Source organism: Rhipicephalus microplus, chromosome 5 (genome assembly GCF_043290135.1).
Source record: "Rhipicephalus microplus isolate Deutch F79 chromosome 5, USDA_Rmic, whole genome shotgun sequence".
Lineage (NCBI taxonomy): Eukaryota > Metazoa > Arthropoda > Arachnida > Ixodida > Ixodidae > Rhipicephalus > Rhipicephalus microplus.
In genome coordinates this window covers 2,000,621-2,018,508 of record NC_134704.1, presented here as the reverse complement: position 1 = coordinate 2,018,508, position 17,888 = coordinate 2,000,621, and the positions used below count along the sequence as shown (strand labels likewise).

Below are 17,888 nucleotides of genomic sequence, written 5' to 3'. Positions count from 1 at the left end.
TGAAATGGTTCTCTAGTAGTGTGAGTACTGGGATGTATTCATCCTGCGTGCCTTCGTCCCGAGTCTTGTCGACGCTTTCCACCTGATCTTGTGCATTTCGTAGTGTCCAGTAGAGTAGACACCAATGCCCTCAACTCATTGATTGATATGTGGGGTTTAACGTCCCAAAACCATAATATGATTATGAGAGACACCGTAGTAGAGGGCTGCGGAAATTTCGACCACCTGGGGTTCTTTAACGTGCACCCAAATCTGAGCACACGGGCCTACATTTCTGCCTCTATTGGAAATGCAGCCGCTGCAGCCGAGATACGAACCCGCGACCTGCGGGTCAGCAGCCAAGTACCTTAGCCACTAGACCACCGCGGAGGGGCAATGCCCTCAACTCCGAGTGCGTTAGGTAGCAGACTCTTCTAGGGAGAAGGCCGGGTGGTGTCTCCAGCAATGACGTCGATGTATGCCTGAAGAACACAGTGCCATTTAGCCCAAGGTACAGTTGGAGTGCCCGGAGTCTGCAGGAAAAGCGGAGGAGCAATCGCGGAAGTCATGCTGGAACATTGAGGCACTGAGGAGCTGGAGTCGCTAGTATGCGTCGGCGAGTCACTGGTACCAGCAAGGTGTGGCCATACGTGCAGGAGTGCCAGCACTAGGTCCAACAAATTTCGAGGAGCATGCAAGTAGAGCGGTGCCCTGTAAATGCACCCGAAAAAGTGTAAATTCGCATAAAAAAAAATCGGCGGAGGATGCCAACGGAGTATGTAAAGTGCTTACATAATTCTTATTCATCTCATCGCCAGTTTGTTGTATCGCAGCGGGGGCATCGTCCAACAGAGACAATGGGCATGTTAGCGCCAGAGCGCAATGAAAACGTCATGCAAGGCCGAGAAACGGGAGGGGGACTGTTTATTCAGAAAGCATTCATTGGCGCGTAACAATAGTTCACAATATCACCATTGCGTGGCACCATGCGACACATCCCGTTGAAACCGAAACTGATCGGAGGTCATGAAATGCCCGACACAACAGCAGCTTCACCGCAAGTATGCCTGTGGAGCAAGAGACCAGTGATCTTCGTTCACTACCTGCAGATTATTTTTAACCACCCCTAGCTTTTGTGGAACTCTATAAGAGGTGCAAGTCATTATTTAAAGGCAACTAACTCGAGTGCATATAAAAAAAACAAGCAAGAGCAATTGCCCGTATCATATGACAAATCGTCAATGACATGCATGTGGCAATGCTATTGCCACATGCATGCCACATGATGCGCTAGGTAACTTGCAAGCATGCTTTATGCCTCCCATGAAAGCAGGTTTCCTAAATCTACAACTGGAAGACATGCTTGACAACTTCAGCTGTTGCTGCTCATGATTTGAAAAATGCATTAACAAGAACCCCTAGTTCTGACCAAAGGCACCCATCGAGGATTCAATATTCTACTTTGGGCTCACTTTACGCAGCACATAAACGTATGTTTTATTCAAATTGTGAATAAACACTTTGTTACACATGGACAACCCTCTATAAACATGAAGCTCTAAAGTATGAAATACTTTGTAATAATGTGAATTTAAATATATTTAAGTTTGGTATTATATCAAGGTTTATAGGTACATGTTTTTGTTTTACTGAAATAGTAATTATATAGACATTCTCCCCACAAATTAATCACTATAAAAACTCTCCGCTAATTTTTGCCATTGCCATCACGTCTCACATATGTACATGTACCTATGCAAGTAAAAAAGGCATAAAAAAATCAGTCGAAAAAATTCAAAGCAACATACCTGGGATTCAAACCAACAACCCCTCACTCGGCAGCCTGCTGCCCTAGCCAAGACAGCCATACGCCATGCTTGTGCCGGCGATATAATGGCGAGCTATTTGTATGCACCATTTACAGCTAGCAATACACAGATATCAGAATAGCTTGAGCATATTTTCTATAGCCATTATTTTAAAATTTTTCTTTGAAATAAAAAACTGCCCTAGAGACGTGCAAGAAAATGTGCCCCTTTTATGTACCACTCACGATGTAGAAAAAAAGTAAAAAAAATACACACACACACACAGCACACACTAAGCGTCAGATGCCACCGCGGGGAAGGAGACAGAGTGGTCATTCCATGTGCCGCAGTTTAAAAGAAAACGAAAAATCAGATAGCATTGTGGACATTTTCAGTACGTTCCTCAAATACAAACACAAAATAACTATGACAGTTGTTAGTTCACGCTTGTCATTTCGAGCATCCATCTTTGAGCTGCAGCGGCATGCTGGAAGTATCAACCTGCTTGTTGTTCATGTGATATTCTCATGTCTTGCTATCACATATATTGCTTTGTAATAAGTGTAAACACTGACTGACCATTGCATTTTGTGCATAATGAAATTCACTAATGAAGATTGAAATTTACCATGTTTGAAAAATGTCTAAAAGATTAAGAATGAAGTTTGATGTTAGAAAAAGGTGGGTGTTAGTAACCAACTCACCTGAGCTCTACATCCTTGAATTCACTGATCGTAGCACCAACCAAGTTGAGGAAGCCATCCAGAACATCAAGGCCGTCTTTGTTGGCCTTCTGTACAGTGCCTCTTGGGCTGAAGCTTAGGTGTACCTGAAAGCAGAGTTCCCACACAACCTCCGCCCTCTCACCAGGTGACGACTTACCTTCACAGGTGACAGGTGAATAAATTCAAACATAGTTCGCTGGGCATTTGAGGTGTCCTGTTGCGAAAGAATGAAGTGAGCCATCAGTGTCTACAGAAATTTTAAAGTTAATTAAAGATGTACGAATAATAAACTTTTGGGTGAAAAGCAAATTTGAATACAGAAGAATAAATGTAAATCTAATCAAACATTTTTTTTATTTCTCAAATATTTACACAACATGTTTCAAATACTTCGATGAAAACTTATAGAAAAAAGTCCGAGAGGATTCCTAAGCATAGTCTCATATGAGACATCAACATAAAAGTGTTGCTATCTTGATGAAGAGATTGATGAATTGATTGATGATATTGATGAAGCACTGGCAGGGTGGCGCTATATAGTTGTCTTATCAAGAAAGTGGCAATACAGAGGCCGAATTGTATTTATGTAGATTATTTGATACAATCAAAGTGTTGTGCCAACAAGACATAATGCGTGAAAGGCAAAGGTGCTATTTCCTCAGCCTCTCCTCTTGTTTCAGCTTCTGTAGAAACCCCCACTGACATTGCAGACAAGAGTGTGCTCCCTTCCAGAGTGTATTTCCAAATCTGCCTCGCAGACTTCAATATATCAGAACGTGTGAAATTTTGGATGCTAAAAATATAATAGCATTTAATTTTTTAGACTGCCTGCCCATATTTCAGGTCTAAAACAGTATTAATTGAGCTCCCACTTCTGCCATATCTATCATCTTCATGTTAGAACCAGCGTTTTCTCTAAAATTAATATATTTGCGACCAAAGCAGAGCTTAAAAGGCAACTTTGCCACAACACAAAAATGTAATGGGGTGAAGCATATTATAAAGTCCGAAGGATTTATTTTAATTGAACATTGACTGTATTTGTCTTCGGGCAGTTCGAATAGCAAAATAAAATTCCAGTAAAAATTGAATCAAATATAATACACTATTAAAAATATTATAATTCAGATATTCACACACCTACAAATAATAGCCCACGAGAGCATTATTTTGCAACAAAATGCATTATTAAATAGAATGGGCAAGAATATGTTTTCATAGTGCCAGCCAAACATACTTTACATAACTGTCCACCATCCTCAATGTGTTTGGGTAAGGATAGTGGGACAAGCTGCATCAGGTGAATTATTTCACATTTGAGGCATGTTCAGGGAACACGCAGTACGGACACTGTTACTGATATTTGGTCAAGTCTCCCAGTCAGCACATCAATGGATACAAATGACAAGGTTTTCAAATCGTAGCGTAACCTAAAAAACAATTTATGCATTAAACTAAAACAAGGTCTTCAGGCTTGTATGACAGAAAATCCAAGAGCTGTTTACCTTCTAAGTCTGTGTACACGGGTAAGGCAGAATAAGTTGTCTGAACAGTGTGGGAATGCTGACACCCCCCCCCCCCCCCCTGTAAAGTTGTCTGCACCGCGTGACGCACGTGTCTCGCCCCAAGGCTTTGTTTCGGTGGTGACCACTGCCTGGCGATAGATGGCGTTGTGTTCGCTTTGAGTACCACTGTTGGTAGAGTGGTAGTGCTGGCGGTGGCCCCTGGCGGAAGGCAGGCCTTGGTGGTGGGCGAGAGTTGAGCGAGCCTCTTCTGCGCGTGGTGGCTGCCGCGAACGGTTGTCTGTAGCATGGGTCTCCGGTGCTCGGCACCGCGGGCTTCACGCCGGGGTCCCACGTGGAAAGTCAGGCGTTGGCGACACCGCCTTGGGTATGTGTTAGTGTCTTGGGTGTGTTAGTGTGTGTTTATCATGTTATTGTGTGTTTAGTGTGTCACTGCGTTATGTTGTTTGTATGGTAGCGTGTTAATTAAAATTGATGTAACATTCGGCAGACGATATCGTCGTCTAAATTAGTTAATAAATGTATGTATGTTGTGTGCTTTGTACCGACAGCGTCTGCTGTGTCCGTTCACTCCAAGAGCGTGGCGTGGCGATGTGCTCGTTCGCCTCGCCGAGACCCCACAACAGTCAAAGAGCTTCTCAATCAGCTGAAAGGCTGACCCTAATGGCTTTTTTGGACATGCTGGACATCATTGAGCACAAGGTGAGCACAACTCTCCAAGGCAAATGACATTAGTATCAGGTGGCAACCTGAGAGCTCTAGAAAGTCGTGAGAGATGAGGATCTTGAACAGAGGGCATGCTGCTACGGAATGCGGCGGCCTGGCAAACAGATTCAGATCAGTGACATCAACAGTTTGACAGCTGTCTGAAGCCCTGTACAACATTTGTGTTCAGATCTGATAAAAAACAACAGCAGCACCACTGCATTAACCTCATGCCAACATTTTTGAGATCAGCGCCTAGCAATTCATAGCTGACATGAAGTGGCCTCTGGCAAGCCTTTCAGTAGCCAGGTCAGAGCCGAGCCTCCCAATGATGCTTGCCCTTTTCTAAGGTGCAACCCCTACAACTGTGCATGAGCCTAAAGCTCAAGTTTCTCATTACAGCCAAAGTATTTGGCAGCCAGTGTGGCTTGGAACGGTGTAGTGTGCTGTGATAGACGGCACCAGGGAACCTACCATGGTTTGTTGTAATAAAATAAGTCCTTGAGCGAGAGCCCATTTGATTGATTGATTGAGTCAGTCACCGTCGTCATCATCAGCCTGACTATGCTCACTGCAGGGCAAAGGCCTTTCCCATGATCAGCCAATCAACCCGGTCTTGTGCTTTTCGTTGCCACTTTATACCTGCAAACTTTTATCTCATCGGCCCACCTAACTTTCTGTCCCCTCTTCATGCATTTGCCTTCTCTGGAAACCCAGTCAGTTACTCTTAATGACCAGCTGTTATACTGCCTGTGTGCTACGTGCCCGGCCCATGTCCATTTCTTCTTCTTGATTTCAATTATGATATCCTTAACCCCGGTTTGTTCCCAGAACCACTCTGCCCTCTTATTGTCTTTTAAGGTTACACCTATCATTTTCTTTCCCATTGATCACTGCGTCGTCCTCAGTTTAAGCTGAACCCTCTGTGTAAGCCTCCAGGTTTCTGCTCTGTAGGTAAGTACTGGCAAGATGCAGTTGTTATATACCCTCTTCTTGAGGGTTAGTAGCAGATAATAATTCATGATCTAAGAATGCTTGCCGAATGTGATCTACCCTACCCTTAATTTTCTAGTTATTTTACTCTCATAGTTCAGCTCTGCGATTACTACCTATCTTAAGTAGATATATTCCTTCACAACTTCCAGCGTTTTTTAACCTATCGCAAAGTGCTGTTTTCTGGAGACTGTTGCACATTAGTTTAGTTTTGTGAATAATAATTTTCAGACCTACTTTTCTGCTTTCCTGGTTCAGTTCTGTAATCATGAGCTATAATTCGCCCCCGTGTTACTCATCAAGGCAAAGTCTTCAGCGAATCACAGGTAACTAAGATACTCTCCATCAACTTTTATCTCATTGGTATCTGAACTTGGCTACTTTCAATGCTAGAATGCTATCTAGTGAGGCTAATCTAGCTGTCCTATTCGATAAATTAGAGGGTGTTCAATAAGGTATAATAAGCGTCTGTGATGTAAGGAGGACACGTGAGGCTTATACAGTGCTGAAGAACGGACACGTCCTATGCTACCATGGATTAATCGACAGAAAAGAACTAGGGATAAAGTTTCTATACCCAAGAATATTGCTGGCAACATAGAGGAATATTATAGCATTCGTGAGAGGGTGGCAAGTATCCAAATTCGAGTCATGATAATCATTTGGTTGAAAGCTTCTATGAAGACGTAGAGTCTTTGGTGGTTTTGGGACGTTAAACCTCACATATCAATCGAAGATGTAGAGTCTGCTATTAATAAAGTAAAGTCACAGTATACTATTCTGATGGGTGACTTTAATGCCAAAGTAGGCAAGAAACAAGTCGGAGACCATGCAGTGGGGAAATATGGCATCGGCTCTAGAAATGCCAGAGGGGAGTTATAAGTAGAGTTCACGTGACGTAATAATTTACGGATCTTGAATACATTCTTCAAAAAATGATGGCCTAACCATAAGTGGACGTGGCAAAGTCCTAATGATGAAACTAGAATGAAATAGACTTCATTCTGTGTGGACACCCAGGCATTGTATAGGATGTGGAAGTAGTTGGCAAGATTCGATGCAGTGACCAAAGAATAGTAAAAGCTCATATTCACTTAGACTTGAAAAAGCAAAGACAAAACTGATAAAAAATTTCCGAAAGTTAGAGATTGTGCAGTCCAAGCCCTCTCGCCCTTACCTTTTTTTGTTAATCATTTCGGGTTTTGGCGGAGGCGTGGTGCCGCGCGGAGGTCGCCGGGTACTACGAGTGCCAAAGTGCACCTCAGAACTTGCGCGCCGAGCCGCGCTGCTGCGAAAATCGCGGGGAGTGCTGAAGCACACCTTCCAGCTTGCAGGGCGTTCGATATATCCGAAGGCGGGTAAAAATACTGTTCGGTATAAACATGAGAATTTCTACACTTTTACAGAGGAATTTCAAGGGGATACCTTACGAGTTCGATATACCCGAAAATTAAATATATGTGGGTTCGATATATCTGTGTTAGACTGTACTCTTAAAAGTGGGGGGGCCAATGTCATGAGTAAGAGGGCACAAGGCCCGTGCCAGGCGCTTCAATGCGGCGACAGTACGCGAGACCCTTAATGATGTGCACACGCGCCATGTTCATGTATGAGATTAGACAAGAAGGCTTGGGCACAATACCTGAGTTGTAATGAAAAATGTCGATGAATGTGCTGTCACTGTGCATTAAAGCTTCGAGCTGCGAAGATCAGGAAGGTCAGTGTGGATACTGCGACGGAAGCAGTAGTGCCGCCCGGTTCTGAGGCTGTCGGCGGAAAGGCCCAGAAAATGGCCGTCGATCTCGGAAGACTCGAGCGAGGCTGCCCGGACTTGCCACAACTTTTAACCGCAGTTCCTGGGTAGACTACAGCTCTTCCACTTCAAGCCAGAATGAATGTGGCCCGCACCACAGTCACGACATCCTTGACGAGTCAGGCGTAGCCTAACTGAGCCAAAGAAGAGAACGAAGACCGGAACCAACCGGCAATAAAGTCGAACGGCTGACCATGACCGTAGGAATGCATGGGAAATAGGCAGACGACTGAATCGACGAATCGTCGACACGGTGAGAGCACCAAGTCGACGTGGCAACACCGGAAACTGTAAGAACATTTTGGTATTGAAACGCTACTTGAATAGCTACTGGCTAGAGCTGGCTCTAACGAAGATTGTCCTTAGTTCTGTTTTTAGTCCATTGTAGACTGGAGTGTACGTATAGTGTTGGTGAATTTTGAGTGCTATAACGTGAATTTTGTGTATTTGCTTCATCTGTCCTTTGTATAAAGAGTGTTTGTTTTGCACTTCCATCTCTAGTCTTTCTCAAGTCATGAAATGTAGGACCAGCTTTTACACGTGTCATAACGGCGCGGGCAGGAAACACAAAGGGAAAGCACTTTTCTCTTCACAGTAGAGTTATAGTATAGCAGTGAGACGCTTCTTTATCTCAGAGGTTTTCATTCTGGCAATACCACTTCTCCTGGATTCTCTGGCTCTACAAAGCGGCAGAGGGCAGCAGATGAAACTGTCCATGCAGAATGCGCAGCTGAAACTGCACTGCCGCAGGGCCAAGGCACGGTTTCATAAGGCAAAGAACCAATTGACGAGCTTAGTGGTGCGTAAGACTGCCCATGGGTAAGCATCATCAGACTGCGCAAACGTGGGGGATTGGTCAGGTGAGGGAAAGGAGCATGAGATTGGTTTTGGAAATGGAGGGTCTGTGCGGCATGCAGCCCTGTAATATTCGGCATATGTGATCACCGCAGTCTACTATACAAATTGACGAGCTTGTTTGGGGAATGTAAAAAAATGTCAAAGCCTGTTTACTGGCCCTTCAAATATAGCCCTGCATACAGCATCCCAAAATTTCTTAATAATGAAAAAGTGTTTATGACCTTGTTTCGTATATATTTCCATGTTTGCGTTGTTGGTTATGAGCGAAGACTATCTGCAAGCAAAAGTTTGAGATAGATGCAAATATGAAAATAACAAAAATCATTATTGTGAATAGAAATCAAACTCAGAGCTTCTGCATGACAAACAGGAGTTTTTCCAAAACGTCATGCGGCTGCTTGAAACAGCTTAATTAAAAACCCCCATATGAGTGTCATGCGGTGTGAGAAGACTACTCAAAGGGACCATGAAATGGTTTTTTTTAAGCTCCGTCAATGTTTAGGCCATAGCATCAAATCAATCATACCACAAATTTAGCCCCACGCCGTGTACCAAGGCCGCTATGAACAATTAGCTTTATACCCTTTTTCTCACATCTACCTTGGAAGCTCCTGAGACTTGCTGGCATCCTGGCGATCACAGTGCTGTCATGAGCGCACTCGGTGAATTGACCTTCGCTCAGTTAAGGCCTCTGAGATTGAGTGTCTACAGGTTGCGCGCAATCTAGAAGGGCATAACTCAGTGCTCCTGAAAACACACATGACTTTTGGCAACAGAGATAAAGATAGCTGAGTGGTTGATCATTGCTACGACAGGTGCCATCACACTACCAGCCAATCTTATACTATTCTCATGTATGGTGACAATACAAACAAACAAAAAGTATTTGAGAACAATCACTGATAAGTGTCAGCTCGAGCAATGCAGTTGGGTCTTCAGGGGTGAAGTTACAGCCGTAGACACATGGATTGTAGCACTTGCCAGACAGTGAGAGTGCCATGCTCATTACAGTGACGAGCTGAAGCGATTTCAGTGGCCATATGTCTCACAAACATTACTCGATGTTGAAGCTTTGAAAGCCACAAATTGCTAGATATGCAGTAGAACACACAGCTAGGGGTAATTAATTGTGTCCAAGACCTTGAGATAAATACTGTCACTCAGCACACATCAACATGAAGCACGTTGTAAGAGAAGCAGACGAGCTTTGCTGTCCATGGGAGGTTTCGTGATGTAGGCTGAGATATTCAACAAGATTGGTCGGGGGTGCTAATGTGTACTGGAACATTCCTACGTCTATGAGGCACGAGAAGTTGAAAACTCCTTTGGCTGAGTTTCTGCAATCTGCAATTAACCAGTTTAAAGTCTTCTAATATATTACACTGTTGAAGCACAGAGCTTAATTCAGTCTTCAAATAATCTTTAAGACTTGCTTTACTGGCTCACTGTGTTTATACGAAATCATCAAAACCCTTCCAGGGTCTCTAATACATGTAATACTATGTGACAAAAGTGCAAGCATGCGAATAGCACAGGTGGCTGCTTAAAGCCCACCAATTACAAAGTGCAAAGGCATAAATAATCATCACCACATCACCACTAGCCAGCACCAACAAAAGGTGCCGGTAAGCCTCTTGTCTTTAGGACGAGTGGTGGCTCCTTGACCAATTCAGAAAAAAAGATCGTGTTGTTGTGGGCATTTCGCTACTGTACTTGTAATAGGGATTGTAGGATAATTTAAAAAGATGACATTAAGTACACAGACGTTCTTTTGTTTGGAGATGGCCGAGGTGCAATAGGTATATTCTTTTGTACAAAGTTTCAAGTGATTTTGTCCTTCATCGTTCTCCAGAACTAGAAATAATTTTGGCCTTACTTTTTCATTTACTATTATAGGTCATTAGGCTAGCCTTAGCTGTAATTATTAGTACATAGATCTCACAATCAACCGATGACCTCTATTTACTATATATATTTGTTTACAAGAGTTTTGATAACTACTGGAAAATGCTAACAAACTACGATGCAACCGTAAGGCTGTGTAAATCTATTTATTAATAGTTATAAACTTTTCGTGCATGCTTTTTATGTACTCAAAACTCAACCCGCTCGAGATGGACGCTCAACATTTCAACCACAGAGAAGTAGTCAATTAGTTTGTGAAACAGTGGCGAGCATTTTTGCAAGTAGACAGGAAACGCCAGATCAAAGGCCCTAACACTCAAAACTCACTGAAACATCGTTTTAGCAAGCCTAATTTCTCTCTTTTTTTTCTTTATCGATACACTATTATACATACACACACTGCTACTCCCCACAGTCTACATCACATATCACGGTTGTGTCAATCGAACAAATTTCCAGGAACTACTGATAACTTGTGTCTATCCAGATAATAAAAAATATATTTCATCGTTCACTTTCTTTAATTGCCCTACTTTAATTCATGCTTTCTTTTATTTCTTGTACTTTTTTTGGTCAGGCACTACTAAGCAGGCCATAGGTGCAAAAAAAAAAAAAAGAAAGAAAGAATGTATCAAAAGGCGAGTAAATATGCTTGAATGTATCTTTTACAACCCCAAATAAGCTCACCGATTCACACAGCAGTGAACAAGGGTTTCTATGCAGGCTAGTTGGTATTTCATTACAATGCAGTATAGACCACTTATTATGTAAGTCGCTAATATCCACTATATAACCAAAACAACCTTTTTCAAGGACCGCACTTGTGCTATCAGTGCCAGAGTGTATTGCTGTAATTTGGCTTTCTGTGTACCGGCCTCAAGTTCGGCTAAATAAACAATTCATCTTAGACATACCAGCTGCTGTCTTCATTAACATCACAACCTTTGTAACAATATGACATGAGCGCTTCTATGGTATGACATGAGCGCTGCTATGGCTAGTGGACAAAAAGACTATTTGTCACAGGCAGGGACCAATCCTGCAACCTCCGAATAACACGTTTGATGCTCTACCACTGAGGCACGGTGGCGGTCATTCCCCCCATGAACTTTATAGGGTGTATGGCAGCTGCCATTTTGCAATAACATCATGTCACGTTACGTCAAGCAACCAAAAAAAAAAAGAGTGTTCTGCTCTCCCCGTAATGGCAACAGGTGGCATTCGCTGAAACCCCTTTGTTTAATGCACATATGTACCCTATGAAGTGGACAAGAGAATGATTGCCACGATAGCTCAGTGGTAGAGCTTCAGACACGTTATTCAGAGGTCGCAGGTTCAATCCCTGCCATAACAAGTTGTGTGTTCATCCACTTTTACTTCTGCGTGTTCACATTACAATTACTTCTACTAACATCCCCTCTAATATGCCCTGTACTATGTCATTATTATTCTGTCTAATAAAGTAAAACAAGCCTAGTTTAGACATTCCCTCAGTATTGCAAATAAATAACACAAAAAATCTGTACCAGTTAACCAGAAGGGACAGGAAAAGCAATTCAAGAAAATTAAGTAGTCGGTCAATTTGGCATAACCAGGCCCCCAAAGTCTGGTTATGAATGTGCACATGCAATGCCTTTTCATGAGATAGATCTTGAAATAGACTGCTCACAAGATTCTGAAAGAGCACAATGGCAAACAAACATTATCACAAAAATTCAGGTTGTAATTGCACGACACTTGACAATAGTGGGAACTCTCAGTAAGTTGCTTCTCTTTGAATCTAACCAGAGTACTAACCCTGGAAGCCACATAATGTTTGGAGCAGTTCTAGCACTACTTGAGGTGTTTTTACAGTTTTTGCACAACTCGGTGCATCAATTAAAAATGTTGCACTTTGGTACCCATGGTGCACTTGCACTAGCCCAGCTTATTAGAAAGAAAAACCAATTGCAGTCGAACCTCTTCATAAGAGACACTGCTATAAGAGACAACACCAGAGTGCCAACAGTAAAATATGGGGAATATGAAAATGCATATGAGGTCCCCTGCTTATAAGAGACATCTCATATAAAAGACAAGAATTGCTGCCCGGAGCATTCCTCTTATAAAAGGGTTTAACTGTACAGACATATTATGAACCATTCACTTACGATATCTGGCTTGAAACAATGCAGAGGAGCATAATTCATCTTCATATCGGACTTGAGCTTCATTTTCTGCACAGAGGATGGCATTAAAAGCTCTGCACTTGAGTGAAGCCACCCGAGTAGTACCTCATCTAGGCTGGGCAGCACTGCACTGAAAGCATCATAGACAGAAAGGAGGAAGCCCTTGTCCACACTGAGGTGCAGTTCCTGCAGCAAGACTTTGAGATACCTGCGGAGGAAGAGAAGGTGGTGATCAACTGTTGTGGCACCAGGCAATGCATTCAGCGACATACTTGACCGAGTTCAGCCAGTGGGTGTGATGCAGCAGCAAGGCCGCTTCCAGCATAGGCTGCCTGGTCATAGGGGCCAAGGACCGATGCAGAACAATGGGGAAGACCGCATCAGGCAGCTGATTGTCCATCTAAATCGAATGGCATTTCTTGCTTTAGCAACATCTTTATCAACACTGTGGTAAAGAAATTACTTCTTGCACTGAATAAATTTTTAGAAGAAGCACGATCTATCTCATGTGACTGTAACCCCGGCTGTGCCACAAGCTGGTACCCAGGGTGCCAGGCGCTTCGCTGTACTTTCTCCCTGCTTCATATTAGCCGTCTCTGAACCACTACAATTCAACCTAAACTTTGTATGACACAGCTTTTTATTGATCTACTGTTATATTTCCCTTCATTCTCCTGCATTGTTATGTAAAAGTAACCAACATACTTTTTCATTAAAATTGTCAATACAATTTTTTGAAGTTGACCCTTTAAAAACAACAACACATGTACTGACACTGCAATTTTGTTGACTCCAGTTAAGTTGAACTGAACCAAAAAGATTTTCCATGGCACTAACAATGTGCAAACATTCAAACTTTCAAATATTCTTCAAATAGTGTTTGCTATTCGATTCAATTCACACTGGAATTTGACTATTCAAAGTATTCACCCCTCCAGACCATGAAATCGTCCGAAAAATCAAGCAGTCTCCCCCCTGCCTCCCCCCCCCCCAAAAAAAAATTTCTCCCAAATGATCGAATTCCCACAGTCACATCAAAGAAAGCTGCATTACCTACTGGAACATTTATCAGGTTTTTGGTGTGAACCTGCTGTGAACAGCGTTTAACTATGTGCCAACCACCGATTGATGAGGGCCACTGCTGCCAGCACAGCATGAAACAGACTACAGCATTGTTGCATGGAGCTTTCCCAAACGATGATGCAGAACAAAAAGGCTGCAGAGAAGAGCGACTTTCTCCAATGTGTGTGTGTGTATAAATGATACGCACATGCATTGCCAAATCTCCGTCTAAGCGTAGCATTTGCTGCCACATAAAGCCGACTGTTCCTCGTGTGCGACGCATCACCAACTAAGCTGATGCTGTCGCATGACGTCCTCTATAAATTTAGGGACTGTACCGTGGAACTTCTGAAGCTCACTTTATTTTTGTTAATTTTTTTGTTGTCTCAGTCGCCAATGCAAAGCGTTGTGCTACAACTTACCTTCATCGCGCAAGCATCAAGGGTATAGTCTTTATGCCGTTACTAAGTGCCATGTCTGTTGGTTGTTGCTTTTTGGTTTTCTTTTCATTGCTTTGAAATGTGACAGCTCTGGTCTTAACAGTAAACTATTTAGCCATAGCTTACTACACCCTATTGCTCTGTATATCGAGCGAACAGCCATCACATTTGCTCTGATTGCTAATTCTCTGATGGGAGCTGTTCAAGATAACATCATGTGTGAAGGGTGAATTTTGAAGCTTGAATCCTTAAGCCACACTCAGCAACTGCCTTATTTACAGGTATCTATAGGGATGGACTGTCGTACCCCAGCATCACTTTCATCGACTTCGTCAGCCTGCTTGAACTTGCTGCCTCATGAGTGGCAGATTTACTGATCAGATAGTTACATCACAATTTCATGCGCGCCATTCTTCTATCTATCACCAAGTACCCTTTATTCAAGCGGAGGCGACAAGGTAGCATAGATTCTCTTGAAGTTCTAGTGACCTTTCCTGGCCACTTTTTCCAGCAACATGACTGGAAAGCACGCCAGAAGATAGTTGCTGAGCACCAAGCCACAATAGCGAATTCTATTCAAGGTTTGAGCTTGGCAAACTAATAAATAAAAAAATGTTTTGACATCTCACGATGCATGAAGTGTTCCTTTTCCATGAGCATTTTTCTTGGTGTGACAAAGACATGTTTCTTAAATAACTGGCACTGATGTGCGTTTACTAGTGGGTTATTATGAACACAGCAGTTGAAAAAAAGTGCAGAAAAATTTTTTACAGAAAGACCAAGGCTGATTCCACGTCACCTAATATGCTTTTGCATTTGACCTTGTATTTAACACAAATATGGTTTCATTGGCACAAATGATTAAGCACCAGTGCTTATAACTGACTAGATGCATGCGAGTTCATCATCTTGGTCCACGTAGGTGCATAAAAGGATGAATTACGGTGATGAATAAACATAGCTTACACTACTTTATTTAAAGATATGCCTGGAACTAATTATACTCCATGTAATTTGTGATATCACAACTTGTAATTATATTTGCGATAACAAGCTTCAGCTCTGAAACCAAGACTCAAATGACAATTGAGATAGAAGTGCTGGATGAAAATGTGAATGTTGCAGTTTCTGCACCTTTCTGCAAACAGATTGACAGAGTAAATGGGGCGTCTACAATAGTCGTTACATATTTCTACAATCACGACCATGGAGACACTGAAATGTGTGTGACACTGAACTGCGCACGGCAGCATTTTCATTGCTACTCCCCTTACATTTCCGGCTTTATTAGGGAAAGCATCGTGATAAAGAACGCGTCAATGTGCAACACAGAGCGGCAGCAGACTGTTTTTATATGACATGCAACACAATCAACTGTGTTGGGGAACTGTTGGGATCACAGCACTGGGACGGGGTAATCGCATGCTGTCAATGTCCCCAATTCACGTTCTCAGCTTCATCTGTATGCATTAGTGAAACATAGTTTTTAAGACCTTTACAGAAGCTTTTAGGGGTAGAAAATAAAATACCAGCCACTGCGCACAACCTCAGAAGGGAACAACACTTCCAGATAAGTATCAGTGCACTAGAAAAGAGTGAGTCTACTTAGGACAGGTAGCAACCAGAGAGCCGAACCACGAGATTGAAGTAACTGGAAGAATAAAAATGGGGCGGAGCACATTTCGCGATCATTCTCAAATCATGACTGGTAGATTGCCACTATCCCTCAAGAGGAAGGTATATAACAGCTGCATCTTGCCGGCACTTTGCTATGGAGCAGGAACCTGGAGACTTACAAAGAGGGTTCAGCTTAAATTGAGGACGACACAGTGAGCGATGGAAAATAAATTAATAGGTGTAATCCTAAGGGACAAGAAGAGAGCAGAGTGGGTCAGAGAACAAACGGGTGTTGAGGACATCATAGTCGGAATCAAGAATAAGAAGAAGCACTGGTCTCGGGCAGAGCTCGTAAAGCTGAGGCAAGATACCCGAGGATCACAGACTGGATTCCAAGAAAAGGTAAGCGCATGAAAGTGTCATGAGTATATCTCGGGATCAAGTGCTTGCAGCAGATGGAATTGAGAGAGACGGGAGACGGGCATGGTAAACAAACACACTTTATTACCCAAAAGATAAAATGCAAAAAATAAAAAAAGAAAACAAACACCAGCAGACACACAAAGTTACCCCAATACAGCACAAACAAAACCGACTGCAAACCAGTCTAAATCTGTTCGAAGCCTTAGCCACTACTCCAAATCCAATATTCGTCTCAACAAGTGAACATTTTTATAGTTCACATGGGCTTATTTTCGTTGTCTCGTCGACTCCTTGCCCTTGCGGTGTCAACGGTTCATAAAGTCTGTCTTTGATGCCCTGCTCAAGCTCCTACGGTCATTGTCGGTAGTTTCTGCTTAATGTGCCGTTTGTCTTCATTGCCTGTGTCCCGGTATTATGTGTCATCTTCAGCTGCACTGGGCTAGGCTTAGCTTGTCGTGGACTCCTGTTGTGTCGGCGAGTGGCGTCCGACGGCGAGGGCCCCATTTTGTTGTGTCGGGGAGTGGCGTCCGACGGCGAGGGCCCGACGACTGAACGCGAGACGCAAAGTGCGCCGGCACGCGCCCCCAATACTTTTCCCCTCCCCAGACGCTCCTGTATCCACCAGTGCGCGCCCCCGACACGCGCAGTAGAAGTGAGTTGACCGGAGCCCGCGGGAACCCAACAAAGACTGAGCTGGCCAGCGGCCGTTTATTCAACGACACACAACGGACACGCGGACACACGTGATCGGCTGCATGCAATCACGTGTGTGCCGTTACAGACGACATCTGTTGACAGTGTACACACTAGGGCGCACTCAGTGCGCACGCCACTCACAGGTGGTGCCACGACACAACATCATCCCCCCGTCGACAAAATGAGGATTATCACAGGGTAACACTAGAGAAAGTCCCAGGATCTCCACTAAGGAATGTTCACGCCACACGAGCGGCGGGGAGAACAACAGTTCGCACACAGGCACAAGTGGCCTAATACAACAGATACGTCACACATCTTGTGAAACGAAATACACTGCAAAAAAAAAAACACAGAACTGAAAGTCCCCCGCGATGTCGTGGCTGGGCCCTCTAGCCACGCCATTATAGGAAGAACTCTTTTGACCTTAAGTGACAAAATCTTTGAGCCAGTCAGGTAGTTTTGTCTGACGGCACGGACGCATAGAAGTCTCAGTAAAACTTGTTGAAGTGCGACCAGGTTCGGTCGTCTTTGAAAACCTTGTAGCCCCTTCACTTTCCCCCTCCCCAGGGTTGAGATTTAGTGGATTTCTTGAAAAAGGTACCCGCATCGGGTCCTGCTGACTTCCCAACGTTCCTTGGGGAACAACTGATTCAGATCCTTCACTATAAGAGATCTCTGACGAATCGGAGTCTGGCTGAAAACTGGGGGTGGAGCCCTGCAACGTAGGTGCACCAGGGCACTGACTGCCACAAAGATCTAAACTGGAATAAGAGTAAATAAGTTCTTTGGGTGTAGTAGAAAGGGCGGCATTCTGGAAAGAATCCCTAAGAATTACTGTTAACTTGGATGCATTCCACACTTTTCCGTCACTGAGGAGAAAAGTGGACGGCGCAACCTGAGCCTTTACTGTAAGAGGCCTACTATACTTGAAAAAGCCTTTTCTATGGAGTCTTACTTTAACCAAATCGCCGACTTTTATGCGGGTTGGCTGCACACCTTTCCTTTTGTCAAAATACCCTTTGCTTTTATTCTGTTTCGCTGCAACCTGATTACGGACATGAGGCAACCCATTGGGTGACTCCGATACTTTAGGACGAATCCTAAAGTTGCCAATGTCTACTTTCGAACGAGGTTGTCGACCGTGCAGCAAGAAAGCTGGAGACAGGCCAG

The 17,888-nt window shown here is 43.4% G+C and overlaps 1 protein-coding gene across 6 annotated transcripts in view; it reads right to left on the bottom strand.

Annotated features, from left to right (window-relative positions):
• Positions 1–17,888, bottom strand: part of LOC119174040 (intermembrane lipid transfer protein VPS13A) — a 1,344,268-nt gene that overhangs the window by 157,209 nt on the left and 1,169,171 nt on the right. For all 6 annotated transcript variants that reach the window (XM_075894208.1, XM_075894209.1, XM_075894213.1 and 3 more), the window contains 5 exons: positions 12,750–12,877; positions 12,583–12,685; positions 12,460–12,525; positions 2,670–2,726; positions 2,492–2,616 (listed from right to left, as the gene is read on the bottom strand). In XM_075894208.1, the coding sequence (XP_075750323.1) occupies positions 2,492–2,616; positions 2,670–2,726; positions 12,460–12,525; positions 12,583–12,685; positions 12,750–12,877 (479 nt within the window). The remainder of the gene's footprint in view (positions 1–2,491; positions 2,617–2,669; positions 2,727–12,459; positions 12,526–12,582; positions 12,686–12,749; positions 12,878–17,888) is intronic.